General features: G+C 38.8%; 1 protein-coding gene across 4 annotated transcripts in view; it reads right to left on the reverse strand.

Moving 5' to 3' along the window:
• INPP4B (inositol polyphosphate-4-phosphatase type II B) overlaps positions 1–23,399 on the reverse strand; it is a gene marked incomplete at its 3' end in the record, with an annotated part of 192,740 nt that overhangs the window by 36,286 nt on the left and 133,055 nt on the right. For all 4 annotated transcript variants that reach the window (XM_084263374.1, XM_084263375.1, XM_084263372.1 and 1 more), the window contains 5 exons: positions 13,264–13,436; positions 12,115–12,238; positions 10,998–11,115; positions 6,566–6,706; positions 2,738–2,835 (listed from right to left, as the gene is read on the reverse strand). In XM_084263374.1, coding sequence (XP_084119500.1) covers positions 2,738–2,835; positions 6,566–6,706; positions 10,998–11,115; positions 12,115–12,238; positions 13,264–13,436 — 654 coding nt within the window. The remainder of the gene's footprint in view (positions 1–2,737; positions 2,836–6,565; positions 6,707–10,997; positions 11,116–12,114; positions 12,239–13,263; positions 13,437–23,399) is intronic.

Here is a 23,399-nt window from a genome sequence, read left to right on the forward strand (position 1 = left end):
AGTGCCATGCTACGCAGGCAGCCTTCACCTGCCTGCAGGATTGCTAAACCTCCCATGCATTCCCCGTCTCGCGTCGGACGATACTCTGCAACGCTGACGCTGCTGTGGGTGTTAGGCATCAAACCAGCAACAATGAACATCACTGGTAACTTAGGCTTTTCTGATTTTATGCTTTCATCTGTTTAAATTGAGTTCTAAGCCATTCTTTTCTATTAATTATGCACTACTAAACAACAGCCACACAGCTTTGTACCCTTCCTATCGTGAGCAGTTCTATAAAAGCAGTGCTAGTTTGATGCCTAAACCAGAATTGCATTTGTTTGGCATTTTTGGTGGGAATCTCTCTGGGAACACACTGTTTATTGTTTTCATAGTTTCCTATTAGGGAATTAAAGAGATTAAGGACCGGGTAAGTGACAGAGTGCATATTCAGCTAACAGAGGCTAGAAAGCCAGCGGTTGGCACATACTGGTTGTGCTGCTTTTGGCTGGGATAGGGTTAATTTTCTTCACAGTAGCTAATACGGGGCCATGAGTTGGATGTGTGCATTGATGACAGAGATGTTTTCATTATTGCTAAGCAAGCCTTTTCTGCTCCTCACCCCACCAGCGAGAAGGCTGGGGTGCACAAAGAGTTGGGAGGGGACATGGCAGCAACACAATTACATGCAGCTGAAGATGTTTAATATTTAGGAATAGAGGGAAAGCTGCAACATTAGTGGCACTGGGAATTACAGAGAAGAGAGAAAAACTAATAGCAAAGGTGGCATTACCTTTATGGGAGTGGGAAAGTGAATTATTTGCAATGGAATATAGGAACAAAGTAGCAGGCAAATGAGGCTGCTGAAGGATGGTGGATTCAGCCGCCCTGCCAACAGGGCTGTGAATCCTCAAATTCTGTATGGTTTCATGACTGCTATTTGTTACACCTTTGTGGGCTGGGTCCTCCATTTATTTTGTAGCACAGATTTGGCAGTACAGAAAATTATCTGGAAAGGTGTGACAAAACCATCAAGGAGCCATCAATAAATACTGAATGGCTCTCACCTGGCTACACCACCAGGGCCTGCAGTCAGCTTGGATGGAGGTTTATCTTCTTAAGAACATGAGCACAGAAGTGTGGGGAACAGGGAAAGAATTTAAGTCCTCCCCCAGCTGAACAATTTGGAAAGTTTCCTTTATTTCTCTGGGGAGCTGGTTTAAAAGGCACATTCCTCCAAGCCAAAAAAAGTAATTCCATATAATAGCAGGGAGCTACCTGGAAGGGCAGTGGAACCAGAAAGTGCTTTGTATTCTGTAAAAATTTGGACAAAGAGCTGAGTCAGATCTTAGAGGTAGAGAAAAAGCAAGGAGGTAATAATAATCAGAAGAGACACGATGAATTAGACAAGCATAGTGCTCAAAAGCCTGTACAGTCTGGAAGAAGTCCAGGAAGACTGTGTGGCTCACTAATAATCCTTCTGCAGGAAGACAGTGTAAGGTTAGTTTCAGTTAATGAAAAGCAGCTAATACTATCTGCATGCAAATTTTCACTTTTATATAATCAGCTCCATTTATGAAGCAGCAGATCTACCTTAGGCCTAACCCCAGATGAGGTTAGTTCTTTCTTGGCAGGATTCCCCTAAATTAATTACTAACTTCTGGTTTGAGCGTCTCTCTAGAAATCCTAGAAATACTTGAGATGTGGGTGGATGGACTGGCACACTGCCCACCCTTTAGGAACACAGCTTTCACTTCTGTCAAAAGTATTAAACAAATGAAAATCATCCTGATATAAAAGATAAGCATGTGCACATAAGGAGTGACACGTTAGATATAGGTACATGTATGCAATGGGTAATTTGCGAAAGTAATCAACACAAGATGTTCTGTAGGAGATGCGAAGCTTTGCACAGGAGTAGGTAATATAGGTGGTAGGGAGACAGTTGGACTAGATGATCTTGGAGGTCCTTTCCAACCTTAATGATTCTATGATTTTAAGCAATGGAGTTACACACATCTGGCAGGATGATAACCTGCTCACAGTCAAGAGATTCACACACACACCCTGCACCTTACCAAAGGGGATGGAGACCTAAATCCAAGCTAATCAAAATCAGGCTGTAAAGTCTGCATCACTTGGGAATTTTGTTTAGGCATTACGACTACTTGAACAGGATTACATTGATACAAAAGGTCTTTTCAGTGTTTACTTTCAACAATCGAAGTAACAGAATAATAATGTTTATCAAACCATATGTCTATACAATGGGCATATAGGACCTAATCTAATGGAATCATGTTATTAGTATCAGTGACATTATGATGTGGCTCACTAGTGGAGATTTCTCGATGATTTTCCATGCCTTAATGCACATTCAAAAGAAGAATGGAGTGCATGGCTGAAAACGATGAAAACTCCCACCAAGTATTTCTGTAAAATACAGTAGGTATAGACTGTCCTCTACTTGAAATATTCAAAAGCATATTCTTTTAATAATTTAAAAGAGCTGTTTAGTTCATCATTACTCTGTTTCGCTCTCCCTGTATTCCTGCTGTGGCCTTGGGCCTGCGATCGCTACGCCCTTCAGCAGGGCAAAGTACAGGCACAAAGTGTTCAGCTTTAAGGAACTAGTTAGGGAACAGAGGCCTAAATCTAAAAGCTGCATCCTAAATATTGTGCTAATATCACTGTCTCATATCTTTCACCTACCAAACATTTTCAAAGCCATTTAGATATTGTATTATTTTGTACTCACAATCAGGAGGCATTTTTTCCGTAAACAGCTTATAATATTCTTTTAGAAGTTCTAAGTTTTCCTGGTTAATGTTTTCCTGCAAAGTAGTATCTCCAAACCTATAAAAAAAGCACAGTAAAATGAAGAAAACAACCCAGAAAAACCTCAAATCCGAAGCAGAGCCTGATTATCCTTCAGAATGGTTTCTTTGCATAAAGAAATAGCTTTGATTATTTTTTTCTTCTAGTGTTGAATGTACTAGATTTTGTCATATGTACTGTTGCTAATCTCTCATGTGCTTTGGAACTAATATTTGGGAATGAGGTCATCACTCATGGATACTTATTCCAAAAAACTTATGGGCAAAGTAATCCATTTATAGACAATGATTCAATAAAGCACACATTCTTTTTCCCTTCACAAATCCTGAATAAATACAAGGGCTCTTTGTGGGAATTTCAAATGGTACCACAGGCAGACAGCACCAACTCCTAGATCGCTTACTGCTGCTGTTGCTTTGGTATATTAATTTCTACCAGAGTTGGACAATATTGAAGCCACACAAGATGGAGGAGATGCAAGTGTGAGGTGGAAAACCTACTGAAGAACTATTTTCTGCTCCTCTCTGAGAGCGTTTGCTATAAATAGTCAAATTGATTACCACTCTGGGTCCTTTCTGCCCTACACTGCTCCTGAGCTGTTAATAGTCTCATGTTCTATCTGAACCAAATGAGAGAACCATTTTTTTGCTGTTGATTTCACCATTAAGCTTCACAGAGTTGCACCCTGCGAGCTAGCTGACTTCATCTGGCTGCAGCAGCCAGACCTCAGTGCTGCAGCTGGGTCAGGGGGATGTTACAGGGTTTCTTGCAGCAGGCAGCTCTAATCATTGAAACCCTCATGGTCCCGCACCTCGCAGAAAACCCAGAGAATATCAGGACATCTTTACACTTATCCATAAACTGTCTACAGCTGTATCTTTCTCTCTGAGACCAAAATTTCTACAACAGTCAATATGCAATAAAAACCTCAACAAAACAAAACAAAACCTACCCCAAAACCCCACTCCTGGTATGTCTACTATGAGAGATATGAACAAATGTAAAACAGGAGTGTCTCTTAGGCAGTTAGGGCCAAGTTTGTGCACCTCACTACAGAATGGCCTTGAAATGAAGAGAAGGAAGACAGAAAAGGAAACGGAGGAGTACAGAACAACAGGCATGGACAGGTTAAGTGAGAAATTGAGGTAGACAAAAGGGGACACAAATCAAAAGGTACTAAATGCAATGCTACATTATGCAGAAGGGAATCAAATTTTCCAAGAGGTAAAAGGCTCAGCTATTTCCTCAGTACCCACTGCTGCACTGCTACACGAGAATATTTCTTTCAAACCAGATATATTCTCAACTGTGCTTTACTGAAAGAAGAGATGTTTGCATCTAATAAAATAACATTTTTTAGAAATTTATTTTGAAACTTTGTTTCTGTTCTTGTATTTCTTTTTCCCCCACACAAAAACCCCAAACAAAACCCAACAACAAAAAAAAACCAACCCCAAACTTTTTACCAAGAGGCATGTGCAGAGTTTCCAATTTAAAGACAAATGTGCAGCTCTAGGAGTTAAGCTATAGTTTGATTCAAGTATAACATTTACACCTGGACAAGCTCTTTCTAGAACTTGATTTACTTGTGTCCTGGTTTGACACTTTTCTTCCTAGTAGCTGGTATAGTGCTGTCTTTGGATTTACTATGAGAATAATATTGATAACACGCTGATGTTTTTAGTTGTCGCTAGGTAGGTGTAGTGTTTATGCTGTTAAGGACTTTTCAGCTTCTCACCCTGCCAGCTGACCAAAGGGATATTGTCTGCCACATAACGACACACTCCAGATATAACTTGGGAAGCGAGACAGAAGGCAGGATTGCTGCTTGGAGACAGACCAGGCATCAGCTTGGGTTTTTTTTTTCCCCCTTCCACATGTGGTGTGCAATTTTGTGCATAACTGGCTGTGTTTTATTATTATTACTCCCACTACTATTATTATGCTCTTCCTTTATTATCCTATTAAACTGTCTTTATCTCAACCCACAAGTTTTTCTCCTCCCCGTCCCTTGAGCAGGGACAGGTGAGCAAGTGGCTGCATGGTGCTTATCAGCTGAGCTTAAACCACAACAGCTTGATGGACACATATATTAATATGTACCTATATTTATAGATATGCATATATTAATTTTCCATTCTTAGCTTTCTTTGTGCACAAAGTAAAATCACCACTGTAAACAACGCTACCATCCCTACACCTGCTAGCCAGACATCTTTTCACACGGAGTCCTCTGCAAGTCCCCATACATCCCCCTGTATCTTGCTGTCTTTCTTTAGGACACTTGTAACATACTGTCCTTCCTGCCCATCCCACCCATGTAAGCTCTCACAAACTTGCTTCTCAGTTAACTGCATGCTCCTTTTCTCTGATTTTGGAAAAATGTGATGTGCCCTAGTTCACAATAGTCATGATTTTGTTGGTTTTGTATGCTGTCACTTTGGCCATGTCACTCCTCTCATAGCATCACTTTCCCCTTTTTATGGCATCAATAATAAGCTATTTTCATTTTCAAGAATGTTTCAAGTTCTCTAACCATCTGCTCAACTGTTTTACCAGTAAAATGCCGGCATTTACTGTCGTCTAACTTAGTCTATCTATGTCTCCCATTTCAATTTCCTGCCCCAATTTTCTCACACATTACCACTCACAACTCAGTTTCCCACAAAGCTCCCTGGTGGCATTCCTTAGAAGTCTTCCTTAAAACACTGCTCTTACTCTGCTGTCTACAAAGAACAGGACCTGAAGCCCCTGTCATGCTTAGTTTCTTGCCTGTTGTCCAGGCCAACAGTTTTTAATTTGTCTACCTCTATTTCTGCAGCTATGCTCTTAGACCATTGAAGTGGACACAATCTAAAGATGTGTTGTGGTTTCACCCCAGCTGAGAACTGAGATCCACGCAGCTGCCTGCTCTTTAAAGAAAAACAGGAGGGGGAGAAGTGTGTGTGTGTGTGTGTGGGGGGGGTGGGGGTGGGGAGGGGTGTTGAGGGAAGGGAAAAGGAAGGGGCAAATAACCACCCAAAACCAAGAAACTGTGTTTCCTTGATACTCTGTTAATTAAAGCCAGTTAACAAAAGAGAGTAATGTAGCATGCTCATTGTTGATGTCTACCATGCAGTTTTCAGGTTGGATAAATTTGGTAATCTAACACACACGAAAGACACTTTTTTTCTAGAAAGAGAAAATGAATAGGTTGGTGAAACTTTGACTGTTACTGTGCTAATTAGTTTCCAGCGATCTTTTCAGAGAGGCATTATTTGGCACATCAGCCTTCATGTTTCTACAAATATATTATTAATGCATTCTCTATTATTTACTACCACTCCTCAGCCCTCACAAAAAGTCCTAAAAAACTGAGAAAAATGGTCTCTTTCTAGCTTAAGACTTGTCTGGCATCTTCAACCCCACCTTAAAGATAAGAATTTTGAATTTTCAGACTCATGTTTGAGAAGGCCAAAGTTCTGTATTTTGAACAAAATTCCACACCTGTAAAATAGAAACGCATTTTATATCTGTATCCCAAGGAAACTTGCTGTTGCATACAGTCATATCTTCACTTAGACTTCCTCATGGTTTTGCACTGCTTCGTAGCTTGTGCTTATTTCCTTTAGTACTTTTTCAGATACACACTGAGTCAACGTGAGGTGGTCCAAGAGCAAATAACAAAAGACATTTCTTTTTAAGCCTGAGACATATGCTGTACAGCATGGCATACTTGAACAGAAAGTGAAACATGACCTGGTCTTACCTCTCTGCGAACGTTTGCTGTTCATTGATACCAACATTAAAGAGTACTGGATACATGCGAAGTAGCTTCCCTTCTTTAATCTCTTGTGGCAGCAACTCAAACATCTTTCCTGGAAGCTGGACCTCGATAATGTAATGCTCACTGGGAAAAATAAAAGAAGAATAAGGATGGGAATTTTGAATGGCTTGCTTAAAATTATAACCTTAGTCTTCTGCTACTAAAATATTGATGAGAACCCCTCAACTTCTAAAACTCATCTCGGTGAGTTACAAAAACAACTTCCTTTCAGAAGTTGCAACTTGATCTTGTATCCAATCTAAATGTAATATGGGCAAAAGCCTTTCACAAAAACCCAAAGTAAAATTCCCATTTTCTTCAGTGGTTGGATTTTCTCCCTGGGGATAGAAAGCATCACAAACAACAGAACTGACTCAGAAGATAATAACTGAAGGCTCATTACACAAACTTGAATCCTATTTTAGGAGAATGGGTATGATCTATAGCAGAGTTCCAGCTTTATAGTTGTGCTTGGTCTGACTTTATGAAAAACATGTTACTTTCACTGTCAGTCCAAATTTGGATCGTGTGCATCCCTCAAGTTGAATTTCACCTGGTTTTGAGGACTGATACCTGCCCCCACATCACAAACAACGGCATGCTGATATGTTAGTTTTTATTAGCTTCCATTCCATTACTAGAGCAATCAGTCTAATAAAAAGCAAATCTGTTTGTCTCTATGATCTGGCAATGTAATCAGAGGGCCAGCTGATAACAAAGACTGGAATTTTCTCAGCTGCAGAACACATTTAGTATATCACTGAGAAGGAGGAATATTACAAGAGGAGGGAAAAGGAGGACCTAACACCTACCTGCAGAAATCAAGCCTAGGAAGGTGCACAACTTTTGTAGGTAAACTTAGAGATGCAAAATGTTTTGCATGATGTTTATTAAAATGATCCATCTGAATTCCCTCCAACCCTTAAACAATCACATGCTTGCTAAGGAATTAGAATTCAACCTGGATTATGCACATAGAGAATTTAAAGGAGAAACGGCAGAAAACCTTGAAGAAAAAGGGCAATTTCTGCAGTAGGTCTGATGCCTGTGGCAAACTGGAAGGACAAGTGGCACTATCTCAGAGCAGGTGCTTGGATAAACAGCTTCTGCTTAGAAGAGCTAGTGGGTGTGTTTGAACATCTATCCTCTCCGTATATCCAAGAACAAAATAAAATAGATCCAGTACAGACTCGTGACTGGAACGTAATTGCATTCAGATAGGTCAACAAGTGCTTTACTATGTGCTAGAGCTAGTGTGCAGTCTTTGAGCAAATGCCAGATGGTCCCTACTGAGGGGGGGTTATCAGTTTTGAATGAAGGATACATGTCTCAGGAAAAAAAGAGAAGAAATAATTCCATTTCCAGATTCCCTATTTGGTTTGTATTCTGCTTAATGTGTTCCATTCACCCATAAGGAGGAAAGAGAGAGTTAGAGAGGTTGACAGTAAAGAACTCCAAAGAAATGATCTTTGAGTAGCCGCATTCATTCCCAGCCTGCATGTGAGCACTCCTAGCTGCTGTCAAGGGCCACCAGAACGTTCTTCTGTGATGGAATGCTTTCACGAGACTGGGAGGAAACGTTAGGTTAGTCTGATTCAGTGTATGCTACTGAACCAAACTGTCACCAAATCACTCCATTGCTACATCTCAGACCCCAAAAATCACTACTAATCTTTCTGCGTGAGAACATTAAGAAATTCTGACCTTTAGGAATGATAAGTAAACACCTGTACCATTTGAGAGCTTCCTCTATCTCAGAGACAATCTTTTGTAACTTTTAAAAATCTGTGACCCATTGCACAGTGAAAACAATCCACTTTTGATCATGTATCAAAGTGTGACAGAGAGCTGCCTGGGAAGTCCACTAATCATACTGATGTCAGGTGGGGGAAGGAAAAAAAGAAAAGAGAAAGGAAAAATAATTCTAGGTACTGAAATCTAAAAGAATTGTTTGACATTAATTTACCAAAAATCTTATGGGTCTTTTTACTTCTACCTAAATGACAAACAGACATACAGCAGTAAAGTTTATCACCATGTGGTTTCTCTCTTTTGTGGCTAGACTCACTGCAGAGATACCAGGTGATTTCGGCATGAGATGGATAAGGCAGCTGCTACTTTTCCAATGAGAAGGAAAAATCAGTACATAACTTTTAACACTTAACAATCTCCCAAGGAAACAGAGTGGAGAAATCCAGCATGTGTAAGAGTACAACTTAATAAATCATAATCACTTCAGCAACAAACTGTATATTTAGGTATTAAATTTTTAAATGTATATAATTTCACTGAAACAGGATCGCTTAAGAATAACCCTTTCTTGGACTTTATTTGCCTTGTTGTCTAATATTTGTTATCACCACATATGAAAATAGACAAAAACTTGCAGTCCCATTAGAAGGTTTGTGAAAGTTAACCCCACGCAGCTGCAGGCCACGGACCCTGCATCTACTTGCACCTGGCTGAAACCACACACTTAGTTCACCGCAATAAATGCAGAACAAGTCATTTCCATGCACCTTTGCTCTGCAACAGAAAAAGGATGTATAAACATGGTCAGCCACAGCATCTCAGCTGGGAGGTGCTTTACCCTGCTCTTCTTTCCACTAACAACATTTTAGATGTTACAGTGTGGCTGTAAGTGCTGGTCTGATGGTGGGCTTCATTGAAAACAAAGTTCAATCAAATACAAAGAACTTTATAAACACAAGGCTTAGCTACTAGTAACAGAACCTGAGTGCCTCAACAGGACTTTGCTGCACCTGGATGGTCGGTGTCAGGCACCCACATCAGCAGGTCAGTGCTCTGCTGGTCAGCACCAGGCTCTTTGGTCTGGTTGTGTACACAAAATCTCAGTCTTAAGCACTTCCCTAGAAAAACAATTTTAAGTGGATACTCTGACTCTGCAAGATAACAATTTGTAGCTAAATTTTCTGTCTTGCATTTCTACAGTCTTTAACTCTCATTTTATCAAGCATAACAACAAAAACGATCTAAAAATTACGGGCTTTTTAAGCATTAATTAGAAAATAACTAGGTTTTCCACTGTCTTCTCTTTTTATGGTCGACTTCCAAAGCTGTCTGATAGAAATTGTCTCCTCTTCATAAGCCTTAAAGATTTTTTTTTTTTTTTTTTTGGTCTGATACCAATTCCACCCAGTGAATACCTGCCAGTAAGTACAGTATGGCAATCACAGGCAGTAACTCTTCTTCCTAAAGGCTGACTACTCTATCAATCCAGAATGCCTGAGGCAGCTTAAAGCTCGAGTCTCCTTCAAATGCAGGACCTCCTAGCGTGACAGTTCAGTGTACTGCAGTAATGGCAGCAAGCCAGTAAATGTAGCTGCTGGATTTTTCAGGATTTTTGACTGCTGTGATTTACAAAGGACGTATTTCTTCTGTTTTATCTACACACCATAATTATTCTTAATTATTCCCGATGTGTTGCCTATCATACTCTGGCCTTCCTGCTATTTATTTCAATCCTTTCTTGAAAGACCCATAGGATGAGAGTGAATCATCCAGAATAATTAAGTAAATCAGTGGTGAAAGCCCCCTTCAGAGGAAACATATCGTTTCTAAAAGCTGCTGCTTTTAGCTGAATTTAATTTACAGTCAGTTTAAGAATAATGATACTATTAAGGAAGTGATTTCTGCAAAAGTAAAAACAATTGGAGCTTCAGACTAGAATAATGAGGATGAAAAACTCATTTCTCCTGTGTAACAACTTTTTTAACCCTCTTCCAGCCACAGTTAATTACGTATTTTGGTTGATGCCCTGATATTCAGAAGTGCTTATGCGAGACGCATAATCTATTAGTGGCTTTACACAAGATTTCTGAGGTTGTATACATTCTGTGTGAACTTCAGCAACTAGCTTCATTTTTCAGAAGTGACCACTACATTTTGGGACTTGAGTTGTTTAGTTTCCATCTCAAAACAAACCAGCCTTAACCCTTAGACAGGCAATTTCATTTGCCACAGTGAAATACACATTCTGGACACCTCAGAAATAAGGTTTCTTCAGTTAGAGGCCCCTTTTGTAAATACTGGCCTTGTCACTTCTCTTTGATTCAGTGTCTATACATGAAAAATGCAACTCCACATAATCCAGACACTGCTTTGATTAATTTGTGTTAATACAGTAGGAACTTTCAGCTTTTCATTAGCAAAGTAACTGGAAGCCCATATTACTATTAGCTTTACAAATCCCTACTACCTCATTACATTTCCATTCAGCTCAAAAAAAAAAAGAAAGAAAAAAATACTGTACTTTCCATATAAGAGAACTCAGCAAGAAGAAAACCACTATGGTTCTTTTATGTGCTGCAGTTTAAAACAATACGCCATGGGCTGCAGGCAACATAGTTCTTACCGCCTTCCCGTTATAATAGGCAAAAAATCTTCTGATTTGGCTTCAATGACTTTAAACATTACTTTCTGCAAATCTGAAATTCCCACAGCCATGTCTTCCAGCATCCCTGCTTCTTCACCTATGTGGAAAGATTACAGAGGTTATTAACAGAGCAGACAGATCAGTCACTGAATAGGTTACAGTAAAGCAATAGGAGGATTATATTTTCCAGTTCGTCATCTAAAAATCACAGTATTAAATCCACATTAAAGTAACCTGCATAAAAGCAGGCTGATTTTTAGAACTGCTGACAATTCTCTGTGGCCTAAATGATAACCATAAGTATTAAGCAGCTCTGAAAAACAGCCTGCTCTATATGTGCATAGAATAACATCAGAAAAGCCATTTTTGTCTATTCTGAAAGTGTTTTTAAAGACTGTCCTGCTGATGGAGGACAAAGGTTTTGAGAATAACAACAAGTATGCAAAAGGGAGCCTGACAGAAATCTCCAAGCGAGGATCTGCAATTGCCTGCACATTAGAGAGCTGCACAAATGCTAAATCCCTCTACTTTGGTTGAAATCTCTAATTTGGGGAAGGTTTCCAATACCTTTAGTTCGAAGCATTCTGAAACATACGGCAGTTTCTCCCTCTGAACCTCCTTTTTCATACCTATCAAACAATGGCATCTGTACCAGCTAGCGATCAAACTGTTTATCTTCACATAACTAACAGAGTCACTTTGGGTTCACTTTACAAATCTGCTATTTTGGGTCAGGCCAAATGCCTATATGAATGAATACAGTTTTCGATAAAACCAAATGTTCCTCTAGCTCTACTGAGGAAGAAGTCTCCTGCGTTTGGGACAATGCAGTTCAGCACTCTGCACGTAATAATTATCAACTACTGTTCTCAGAGGAATTCAGAATAAAGGAGTAATTTTTGATGTAGAATTGACAACATGGTATCAAGGACTTCAACTGTGCTAGTATGTGGAAGCCTATCCTCTCCAAAGGATGGTATTTGTTGATTCAATAAGCCAAATTACTGGAAGCAGAAAACAGAGGTTACAATAAGAACCTCCTGAGTAAACATCTGGCCTAGATGCATAAAGAACTTTATCCAAGAACAATACTTACTATACGTACTAAGGAGTCCTTCATATTGCACAAGCAATCCAACAGTATGAAGCTGTTGTAAAAATCCTTGATCATGTAACCCTGTGTGCAATTTGATTATAAACCCACAGACCAATCCAGCAAGCTATAAAGACAATGAAAAAAAGTGAAATTACCAGCTGTACTGCTACAGTTAGTGAGGCTTGCTATCATTATACACAACAACAGTAACTTTTAGATATTTGAGATATTTAGATTTTTAGGTATTTGAGAAAACACCATAGATATTTCTACTTAGTAACTAATACACAACTTCCTACTAACATATTACTGAGGCTTTTCTTGGCATAGAAAGCAGTGAAACATTCCCATATTTTACATTAGAGAAGCTTTATTTGTTTGGTGAGGTTGTGTGTTATTTACATGGTCATAAGGCAAGACCAAAACATCTGCTGGCAGGCTACAGACACCTAAGTTTGTGAATTACGATGGATGTGGAAGCAGCTGGGGACCTAATGCAACTGAATCTTTTTGGCAGGAGCACTCTAACTCCTTAACTACGTTAGAAAAAAAGTGTAACTTAAGGGGGAAATTAGATCAATCCTTTACAGAAAATCTATCTAGAAAACATGATTTACAGGAGAATGTCAAAAGATCTTTGGTTATTTACCGAGAGAAGACAAATCTGGGAAGAGACATGCTAATAGTCTTCAAACACATAAAATACTGCTACACACCAAAACCAAATAATTTGTTCTTCATTTCCAAGGTGACCAGGATTTGAAAAAAAAAAAAAAACACCCTAGCTTGAATAGCAGCAAGGAATACTCAAGGCTAGATTTGAGAACTTGATCTACTGTCGAGGATACTGGCTTAGGAAGACTAAAAATAGCTTTATGGATTGTTCTTTGTGCAAAAAGGAGACTAGGTAACCTTTTCCAGTCCATTGCAGATCTAATTTTCTGATTCAGTTATACACTTAATATGGATTTCCATTTACTATTAATTTCTCTACTGCATTAGAAAATATTTAGGTGGCTATAATGGAAAATATATGAAAAAGTTGTGTTAAATTGGAAAAAGGAAAACAAATAAACCCCACAAACGCTAGCATGGATAGTGTGCTTAATTGTAGCAACAGGAGGATATAAGTGACACAAGACAACCTACTGCTTGACTAAAGACGATGTCTCTTCTTAGGGTCAGCATCAAACATTGTGGCAAACCACAGGCGAGTTCCTGGAGCAGAACAAACGCCATCGATTGCTTTGCCCTGGTCACGACTTCTCCCATACAGTCCTTCAGCGTGATCACAAGGGGATACAGCTGTTCATACCAGTCACCTAGAAGAAGACACATAATCCAGTCCAAAACAGAAAATTTGCAGTAAAATTCCTTTTCAGAATGGAGACAGCAATGCAGTAATGGCTGCATAGATCGTCCAACACTAAAACATCCCTGTTGCTCTATCCTAACCATTGTTGTATAGCAAACACCACCAGGGCACATAAGCTTAAAGGTGGGAGGACTGCAGTTTACCACCAAGACTGTGGTTAAATCCTTGGCCCGAGTCCAACTACATCCCGAAACAGTGACTTTAACAGACATAACTTCTCTGTAAAACTTGCAGTGAAGTATAAACAGAACATAGAGGGATACACGTGAAAACTCATTTTATTAATCTCATGCTAATTGGAGATGAATCATAGAATGGCATGGGTTGGAAGGGACCCCAAGGACCATAGAGCTCCAACCCCCCTGCCACAGGCAGGGACACCAACCTCCAGGCCTGGATCTACACAAGGTTGCCCAGGGCCCCATCTAATCTTGAACATGTCCAGGGACGGGGCATCCACCACCTCTCTGGGCAGCCTGTTCCAGCACCTCACCACTCTGTCTGTAAAAAACTTGCCACAAATATCCAATCTAAACCTTCCTTCCTTTAGTTTTAATCCATTCCCCCTTGTCCTGCCATTGTCTACCCTTTTAACAAGTTGATTCCCCTCCTGTTTGTATGTTCCCTTCAGGTACTGAAAGGCTGCAATGCAGTCCCCCCCACAGCCTTCTCCTCTCTAGGCTGAACAAGCCCAGCTCCCCCAGCCTGTCTTCTTAGGGGAGCTGCTCCAGCCCTCTAATCATCTTCGTGGACATATGAAGACCTGTTCTTTCTGCAACTGACAACTTACTTTCTTAGCAGATGAAGTACAATCAGAAAATGGAGAAAGTGGGTGCTGGAATGCAAACCAGAAAAGCAAATATATATCTGGAAGGGTATCATCTGTTTAACATATAGGTTGGCAAAATGGTGCTCTTTAGGTCACATCCCTTTTTTCGTCTTAGCTTCTCTCTATATTGTTCTCTTAAAATATTTAGAGGTATCAAACTCATTTTTTGGCTACTTTCAGAACAAAGATTTAGAACTATTTAGTAATCCGTTTTGCTCTGTTAGAATACATGCTGGGGATGTCAGAAAAAACTAGCTAGGGAAATGCTTGAAAAATGGGACTCCGTAATACATTACAAAACGAAGTGATAACTAGGAATGGAGGAAAATCAGAACTGCTTACTCAAACTTGCCCAATTACCCAAGCTGATCCTAAATTTTACAGCATTTAATAACATCAGGCTTGCATTGTAGCTGCATATAGCTTTGCCTAACCCTGTAAGTTTAGCAAATAAAACTTAAAAAACCTAATAATAATAATAATAAAATCACCTTTCTTTAGAATCTACATCTTAGTTTCACTGTTACAGATTAAAATGAAAGAGAAATCAATGCTCCAGAAGAATCTATATAAAAATAGGGAGCATAACTGACTTAACATAGTCTGTTGCTAACTCATATTTTCTGTAGATTAGTGTAATTTAGAATCAATGATAATTAAAATCTGTTCCATTTAAATTGCAATTAGGTAGAAGATAACATCACATTGTTTCAGGTAACATTCTGAGTCAGGCCAATGAACGACTCATTAGTATTGAAGAAGTTCTTTAGGCAGGAGACATAGCTGCCTGTTGCAAAGTCAAATTGGCTATGCTCCAGAAAAATATGTAAATGAATAAAACTGTAGCCAAGAAGACTGGAGAGAACTTGGAAAGCCAGGAGAAATTGCAACCCCCCCCAAAAAAAAAGGCTTGGGAACAGAGGAAATAGGAACAAGGACCCAACAGTCACAGAGAACAACTCTATTCCTTTGCAAAGAACGTCTCCGTGGTCAGACAACGTGTGTTTTAACACAGTCGTAAGTATTTAACAATGAATAATACATAGTGAAGGACTGTTCCCTGGAAAACAGCAGTTATGAAGATGGAGCCATCATGAACAAAACAGAACATAAACCATCGCCAGTTTCATGTTCCAGCAAAAAGAGGTGATTTTATACATGCCATTGACTGAGAGTACTGATCCACTGCCTGCCAAGGGCTGCCGTACACGTTTTAAGAGACTGATGAAAAAAACAGAGTGCTTGCAGAGAGCTACCAAGATTTAGAGTTTAATCTCCTTAAGCCTATGAAAAAGGCTGAACAGCAACTTGATTTCCTCTCTTCATGAGGAGAAAATAACAAGTACTAACAGGGATGTTTATTCTAGGGAATGAAAGCAAAAGAACCACCAAGGGCCGGAGGCTGCTGTGAGACACAGTCAAATCAAAAAGGTGTGACATTCTGCAAAGTCAGACTAGACAGACCAGACAATCTAAACTCTCCTTTTGAGCCCTAAATTACAGTAATTTATTCAATTAATCAATAAATAAATGCCAAGAAAAGCAATTGCAGCAGAATGAGATTAAAAGATGTAATGCATACTAAACCAGTGAACAGGGCTGTTTGCAGCAAGAACAGAGTTTGTTGGCTCCATCTGACATCAGCAAATAATTAAAAAAAAAAAAAAATCACACCTGACTACTTGAAAGTAGATCTGAGGGTGCAGCTAATAGACATCTGTCCCACTTTCATGGGAAAGCAGAGCTGGAGACAGACACAGCCAAGGATCTTGCAAGTACAATGACAGCCAGGGCAAGGGAGAAGCTGAATTTCTAGAAGTAGCCACACTGTGAACTTGCTATTGCAGTTTCACGTTATGTGGATAGGGTTAAAGAGCTTTACTGAATGGATCATACACTGGCCAAAAGTCACATCACACTTAGATCTGTTTCTACTTAGCTGTCACTTATCCAGTCAATCCGCACCATGTATTTCTGCTTCTTCAGGAACATAACTTTATACTTGACTTTACCGAGCTGCATCCTAATATTTCAGTGCTCCATTTCATCAAGATCCATTCTAATCCTTCTCCCATGGTGCTTAAAACCTCTCCCAGTTTTAAGCATCTGCAAATTTTATAAGCATCATCCATATTTCATAAACCATGTCAGTAATGAAAATATTCAATAATACTGCACCCAGAACAAATGTAAGTGGATTCAACTTCATGTCACCTTCCAGGTTGCCAGTAAACAATGAATAAATAACTTGTATTGTGACTTTCCAAATTATTTTGCACATACCTTGTAGTAGCATTACAATCATTCTTTCACAAGGATTATTTTTGGGGAGACTACATGTTTGGATTACGAACTTACTAACATAAGTAATTTTTGTCAGTAATAGATGAAGTAAGGAGGAATGCAAATATTTGAGATCCTGAAGGACATTTTTTCATTACAGAATATCCATGCTAATTATATTAAAAATAAACACTACTGAATATTTAATGTCCCAAAGAATACGGAGTTTTACTTAACATACCTATTTTGCTTTGTTGAAAACAATTAAAGTTATAAACTTGCAGGAAACCTTACCCTAAGGACTATTATTTTCTTATAGAATATATTATTTTATTATAGAACGTAAATAGAATTGTAGTTGAGAAAAGACGATAAAACGTGATTAAGTTATCTGTAACAATCATTACTCCTTGCTTACACTGAGTAAGGATGGCCAGTCCCCAGAAGGTGGAGCTAGTTAGCAAATCTAAAAGGAGGATTGCATTTCCTGAAAACTGAGTATTTATGAATGGACAAGTATATTCTGATGTTTGTCCTTTTAGTTTAAAGCCAGTTCTGCGTGTTAAGACTGAGGTCCTAGAAAAGACAGCTGTAGAAAAAAGGAAATCTACATAGATGCTCAATCAAGTCTGTTAAAATCACCACATGTGATTTGTTGGGCTGGATACAGCGTTGTAAATATTCCAGCAAAACCAGAAATCAGGGTCACTCAATAAAAACACACAAAGCTCCAAATATCCAACAGAATTACTCAGTACAGTTTTTAAGTTGCTCCTTGAAACTGAGAATCACTGTGAAACTGAAGTTTATGAAAGAAAAAAAAAACAAAAACAACCTGTTGTTTTTTGAAGCTTACGAGTAAACAGTAGAATTTGGAAAGTAAAATTGTCTTATACACAAAGGATAAATATGGGATATTAAATAAATTCATAAAAGATATTATTTGTAAATGGAGCTTTCAAATCCTGGTCCAAATTGTTGAGATTATCCTGTTCTGTCTTTCCACTTCACTGACATGTGAGGAGCTGGTTATGATTCACTACTTAGATGTCCAGAAGAGTTTGGGATGGGCACAAGATGCCCTACAACTTCTTCATGAGAAAACTGGCAGTCCGCTCAGAATGAGTTGTTGCCGTGATGAAGATGTAGGGGGCCAAGCATGGATCAGGACCTCTACTCCTACAGAAACTGATGATAGTTTTGCAGAATCCCTTGAGCCTGGAAATCATACAAATTACTGCTTTTGTTTTTAAGGCATTCACAGACTTTCACGAGATTGATGCTTCAGGTATCAAATTTCTTTTAAGTTAAAATTGGAAAGATTTACATTCTCAACACAGCAGAATATCCTTTGAAAAAGACTGAGGAATTGATTGAGTAAACATCTCAAAGAAGATATTAGAAGCAAGAACATAAGAAACAAGGAGACTACAGGATGATGGTCAGGTCACTCAAATGGCAAGGGCAGCCTGTCCTGTTTGGAATATTTAGTATCCAAACAAAGAGTCAAAGCCTACTGATGAAACAAGGAGACTCAATTTAAAAATCATGCTAGTCAGCCTTTGGAGAGGAAATTAAAACAAGGCATAAAAGCCAAACACATTAAAATGGAAAATGGAAGGAGGAAATTAAAAGAAACAGTATCACCACGGTGTGGTTAGTGTAAGATTGAAACAAAAGAGTACACACAGCACAAGCACTGACTAAATACACCATTTCCATTGCTAACAGAGTTGTGAAAGTTCAGTTTATGACAAGATTTGCCCTTTGGTTTCTGGAGACCACCCTTCAGTCCCATGACCTCTTAATCAATATGCTGACATAGGCAAACTGGACTCTGCAAGGTACCCAAGCAGTAATTTCTACTTGCTAACTAATATTCAAGTCACAATTTGTCAGACTGCATGTTAAATTTGATAAAGTTTGGCGGAAAAGCCAAAATCAGACCCACTGAAGTACTTATTAAAATGTGCTGGTAATTGATCAGGAAAAGCCCTAAGGCTTTGGCATCACACTCCTCCTACCTCCTTTTGCTCTGGCAGCAGAGAAAAAAACCAAACAATTCAGTCACTGCACCAATGAAAAACTTCAATGACTTCAAGAAACCTCAAAATCTGCACAATATGAAGTTAAAATCTAAACAGAAAATGAAAAGCAGAAGAGAGCACGATGTCACACTTGTAAAGGAACAGAGGGCCCTACAAACACAGCTACCCACAACTTCAACTTTTCACTGCAGCCAATCACAAACATACAAATAATCTATGATTGAAATAAGAGCTCAAACAAAGTAAGTAAGAAGTTGTCTTGACATCACAAACTGAATGTTAGACAAGCTCTAATGCTTTAATGGAAAAGGCAAGAGAAACAAACTAACCAACCCAAACCAGCAATAACCACCTCAAAACCAGCATGAAATAACTAACCTACAGAGTCTGAATTTACTCACCTAAGACAGGAACATTCTTCTGAATTTTTTTAAGGCAGGTTTAAAAACTGACTTTGTAGAGTTCATGCATTTAACTTTGCACTACAGAAAGGTCTGCTTCCTACTGCTTCATCTTGACACTCAGCTCTTGGAGCTCAGTTTAGTATGAGGTCTAAGTGCTTTGAGAAAAGATAAGGCTTTATATGCTCATAAATCTGCAGCGTTTCTCACAGGAATACCAAAAAACCTGCATAAGTCTTCCTGGCATTTTTGCAGTTAATATAATAGCAGTCTACTTTGCAGTTTTGGTGTCCAGAAGAACAATTTTGAATTCTTGGGGATTTATTCCCTTGTAATCATCTGAGATTTTCTATACCATCATGTGGATTAGTAGTGAAACTGGAAACCATCTAATCATACATATAAAAGTATCTTGGCAGCTTTAGTCACAATGGGAACATGACATTAACAGCCATAAAGCTCAGGAAAGCTGATATACTCAAAATGTAGGAGCAACGGATAAACCCTGCTCTAGAAGTAATGTGCAACCAAATATTCTGTTGCCTTGTTTAAAAAATAGTTTGTTGGTTCAGTTAATTAGTCTTCCTTTTCCTTACACATTCTTAAGCTTCCTTCAATAGCATAACTACTTAGAGAAAGTATTGCTGAAGCCTTATGCACTGGGCTGCATACAGTCCAGTTAAGGACACTATCAAAAAAAGAGTAGGATGATACAGAAGTGAGAAGAAAAAAATACCAAAATGCAGAAATAGAGTTGATGCAAAGACAAACTTAAAAGAACAGAAAAAGAAAAATGTGAGGAAAAGGAAGAAAAGAGTTTTTCAGAAGTGTTTTTGTTTCCTGAAAATAAATGATGTCTGCGACTGAAGCAAATGCAGACTGGGAAAGAATTTTTCATCTTTCTGACTAAGCTCATCTTCTGAAGATGCAAACAAAACCAGAACACAGCTTTATTTTACAATCCTACCAGTATTTAATGGGGAGAGATGCCCTGAAAGGATGAAGTGCCCATCCCAAGGGCACTGAAAGACAGAGGAGCTTGACCAGGACTTGTGAGTCTCCACCAGGTACCAGATTAATCAAGAAAAGTTAATCCGTGTATACCTGTAGCACTGTGGCTATGAACAGATGTTGTCCTTCACTCCAGCTAGGCAGTATGGCACCATTCCACAGGTGCTCTTTGCTACCAATGCTGAAGGTCACCATGGGCTGATACATCTGCCCAGCATCATAGCTCATGATTTTATAATTCACTTCAAGCAAAATCCAGGTGCAATCACACTGACAGCTTCAATTGTTTGAGGTAATGTGGTGGATCTAGTATGTAGCAAACTAGGGAGTACTCACACAGGGCGAGCAGAAGAATGACTGGGTGCTAGTTCTGATGGTGTGGTACAAGTAGCAGATGGAAACAACAGCCTCTTTTAGCAGCACAGCTAAACACAGAGATCTGTCAGGGGCTGTGTAAGCATAAGAGCAATCTACTGTGTTTCACTGGCACCTCTAATGCTGCTGGACAGGCTTTCACATTCTGGCTCCCATGGAAAATGAAAAGGCAAAAATAAAAATAATTTAATGTTGTCAAGTAGTTCTCCAAGGCAAAGCAGCCTAGTGTTAAAAGAATGAAAAACACCCTCTCCTTTAAAATCCATCTACTCTTCAGGATTTATCATGCAGAGAAATCATAATCCTGCAGCTGATGAAACCATAGCATGTTACCTAGGTAACTGATAACTCAAATTCAGTCTTAAGAATACACTCAAAGGTCAGACTGCATGAAAAGTTAAGCTATGAAGGTATAATTCGCAGTTAAAGGTAAATTCAAGAAAAACATGCCTCTGATATTCGTGATTACAAAGATTCCATATAATAAATATAAGACAGTTGGGAAAAAAAAAAAGAATAAGACCACACAATGTCAACATTGAGATTGCAAATGTATCTTAAGAAGCTCTGAATGTATGTTATGACAATACCCATAAGTTACAGGAATATGCTATTGCTCAAACCATCAAGTTGTCATAACATTTTCTACCACCTAAAATGAGTATGCCTGTATTCTTTGACATCTTTTTCATGGTTATATACTAGAAAAAAAACAACCTGCATTGAAACAGACAGGTTCACTAATATAAGCAAACATTTTAGAAGGAATACTTTTCAATGTTTTGGTCAAAATCCTTTTGTATTCCTTATTTTTCTTACAAGCAGCTGTGCAACTTTTCTTTAGGATCAGCTCCAACACAAAAGGACTTTCAGACTAAAAGATCTATCTGTGCCCATGTATTTGCAGTGTTAATGAAATACATTATGTTCAAATTACAGTGTAATATATAATCTTAAAACATGGTAAGCTTTCCACTATGCAATGTTTTTTAATTACATGTAGCATAACATTCTGTAATTTTAGAAATGTATCTATAGATGTAAACACAGTATGATTTTGTATCTAGTTTATGAAGTTATGAACCCATATAGAATAAAATGGAGTTTCATAAAATAAAATGGAGAAGAATTAAAGCAGAATGTACAGCCTTAAACTTCAAATCTCAACCTTTATTTAGGTGCTTCATGTTAAATCCTCAGGGATTCATGTCAAACTTCAAAGAGGGAGATGCACACACACCCCACCCCCAAACATACAAAAGCAGACTCTTATTTGGAAGTAAAGCATGAACAATTCTGGCCCCAGAGGCAATGGTTTTGAAAACCATTAGGCAATCGACTTTGGCACACACCTGGATGGTTCTTCAGAAAGCTTTGTGTTTTAAGTTAGTCCTATAAAAGAAAGCAATTCTAATATGTCTCCATTTCTATGTGACCTTGAAAGTCCTATAACCTGTCAAAGGCACCACATGATGCTCTCATGAAAGCATCAATAGGAAATGATGTCTTCCTCAAAAAGTAGAATATGAAAACAAAGTGAGCTGCCCCTCAAACGTTCTGCAGTTTCCATGTGGTGGGGTGTAACAGGACAGCACAACTCAACTGGAGCACGGACTGTTCTCACAGAACAACACTTGTGCTGTTTCAAGAGAAATGAGGAAAACGCTGAGATAAGGGAAAACAAGAATTTATGCCAGTGCCATCACAACTTGGGGTTTTTTTGTGTCCTTGGCTTGTCAGCTCCAGACGACAACTTCTCAGCTGAAGGAAACACATCTATAATTTTCAAACCATTACCATTATTATGACTGCTTAGCAAGAGGTACCTTTCGTTCTCTTTGATGACTGCTTATTATAGTACTTAACAGGAAGAAACTTCTCAGCTTTTTTGGCTTTGTGAACAAAAAGCTCTAACCGGTATTTCATCGGCCTGAGCAGGGTGTGAGCCTGAATCAAAGCTAAGTGCACACTTTTTTATAATGACAATGAAAGACTCCAATGGACTGGTTAAATACACTTCATGGCTTCTACAGAATAACAGAGAGCATGTTCAGGTGGTTGAAGAGAGTGAAGGAAAAGCTGTAAACATTCATGGTGCTAAGCATGTCAGAAAGCATCCAAAAAGAACTACCCTAAATCTTGACTTTTTTCCAGACTGGAGAAGGACAGTGAAATTTGAACTTTTGTTCTCTACCTATGGAATACAGATTAAAAAAAAACAGTTCTTGGGTTCACTTTCTAAAGATTGATTTGATAACTACACCTAACTCATGGTGGAATATCTGTATCTTCTTATCTGAACAAAGTCTGAACAATGTAGAAAGCTAACTGTGTTGACACTTTGCACCTGCAAGCCTTCACTAGAGAACAAAGATGATACCATAATCTCTCAAACATTATAGGGATACTTGCCTGGTAGACAGAAACTCAGAAAAGCAATGGGTGAGAAATACTCATCTCTGGACTATTCATACAAAATCAAGTCCAACACATCTGGCACTGAAAATCAGAATTTCCAGATTCACAAATCTCTCATACTGATAAAGATGCTGATGTTGCAGCTGTATTAAAAATCGGTGCTAGAACCAAAATCTTTTGCACAAAACACACCAGTTCTCTTACAGCTGAAAAAAGCTTTAGAATCATAGAATCATAGAATGGTCTGGGTTGGAAGGGAGCCCAAGGATCATAGAGCTCCAACCCCCCTGCCACAGGCAGGAACACCAACCTCCAGGCCTGGATCTACACAAGGCTGCCCAGGGCCCCATCCAACCTGGCCTTGAACACCTCCAGGGATGGGGAATCCACTACCTCTCTGGGCAGCCTGTTCCAGCACCTCACCACTCTTTCTGGTTACGTCAGAAAGAAGTTTAAAATAATTTCTAATAACATTAAAACCCTTGATATAAAAACAAGTCATGAAAATCAGGGGGGAGAGGGTGGCTAGGGGGGATGATAGATAA

Source organism: Gallinula chloropus (assembly GCF_964237585.1).
Source record: "Gallinula chloropus genome assembly, chromosome: 4".
Lineage (NCBI taxonomy): Eukaryota > Metazoa > Chordata > Aves > Gruiformes > Rallidae > Gallinula > Gallinula chloropus.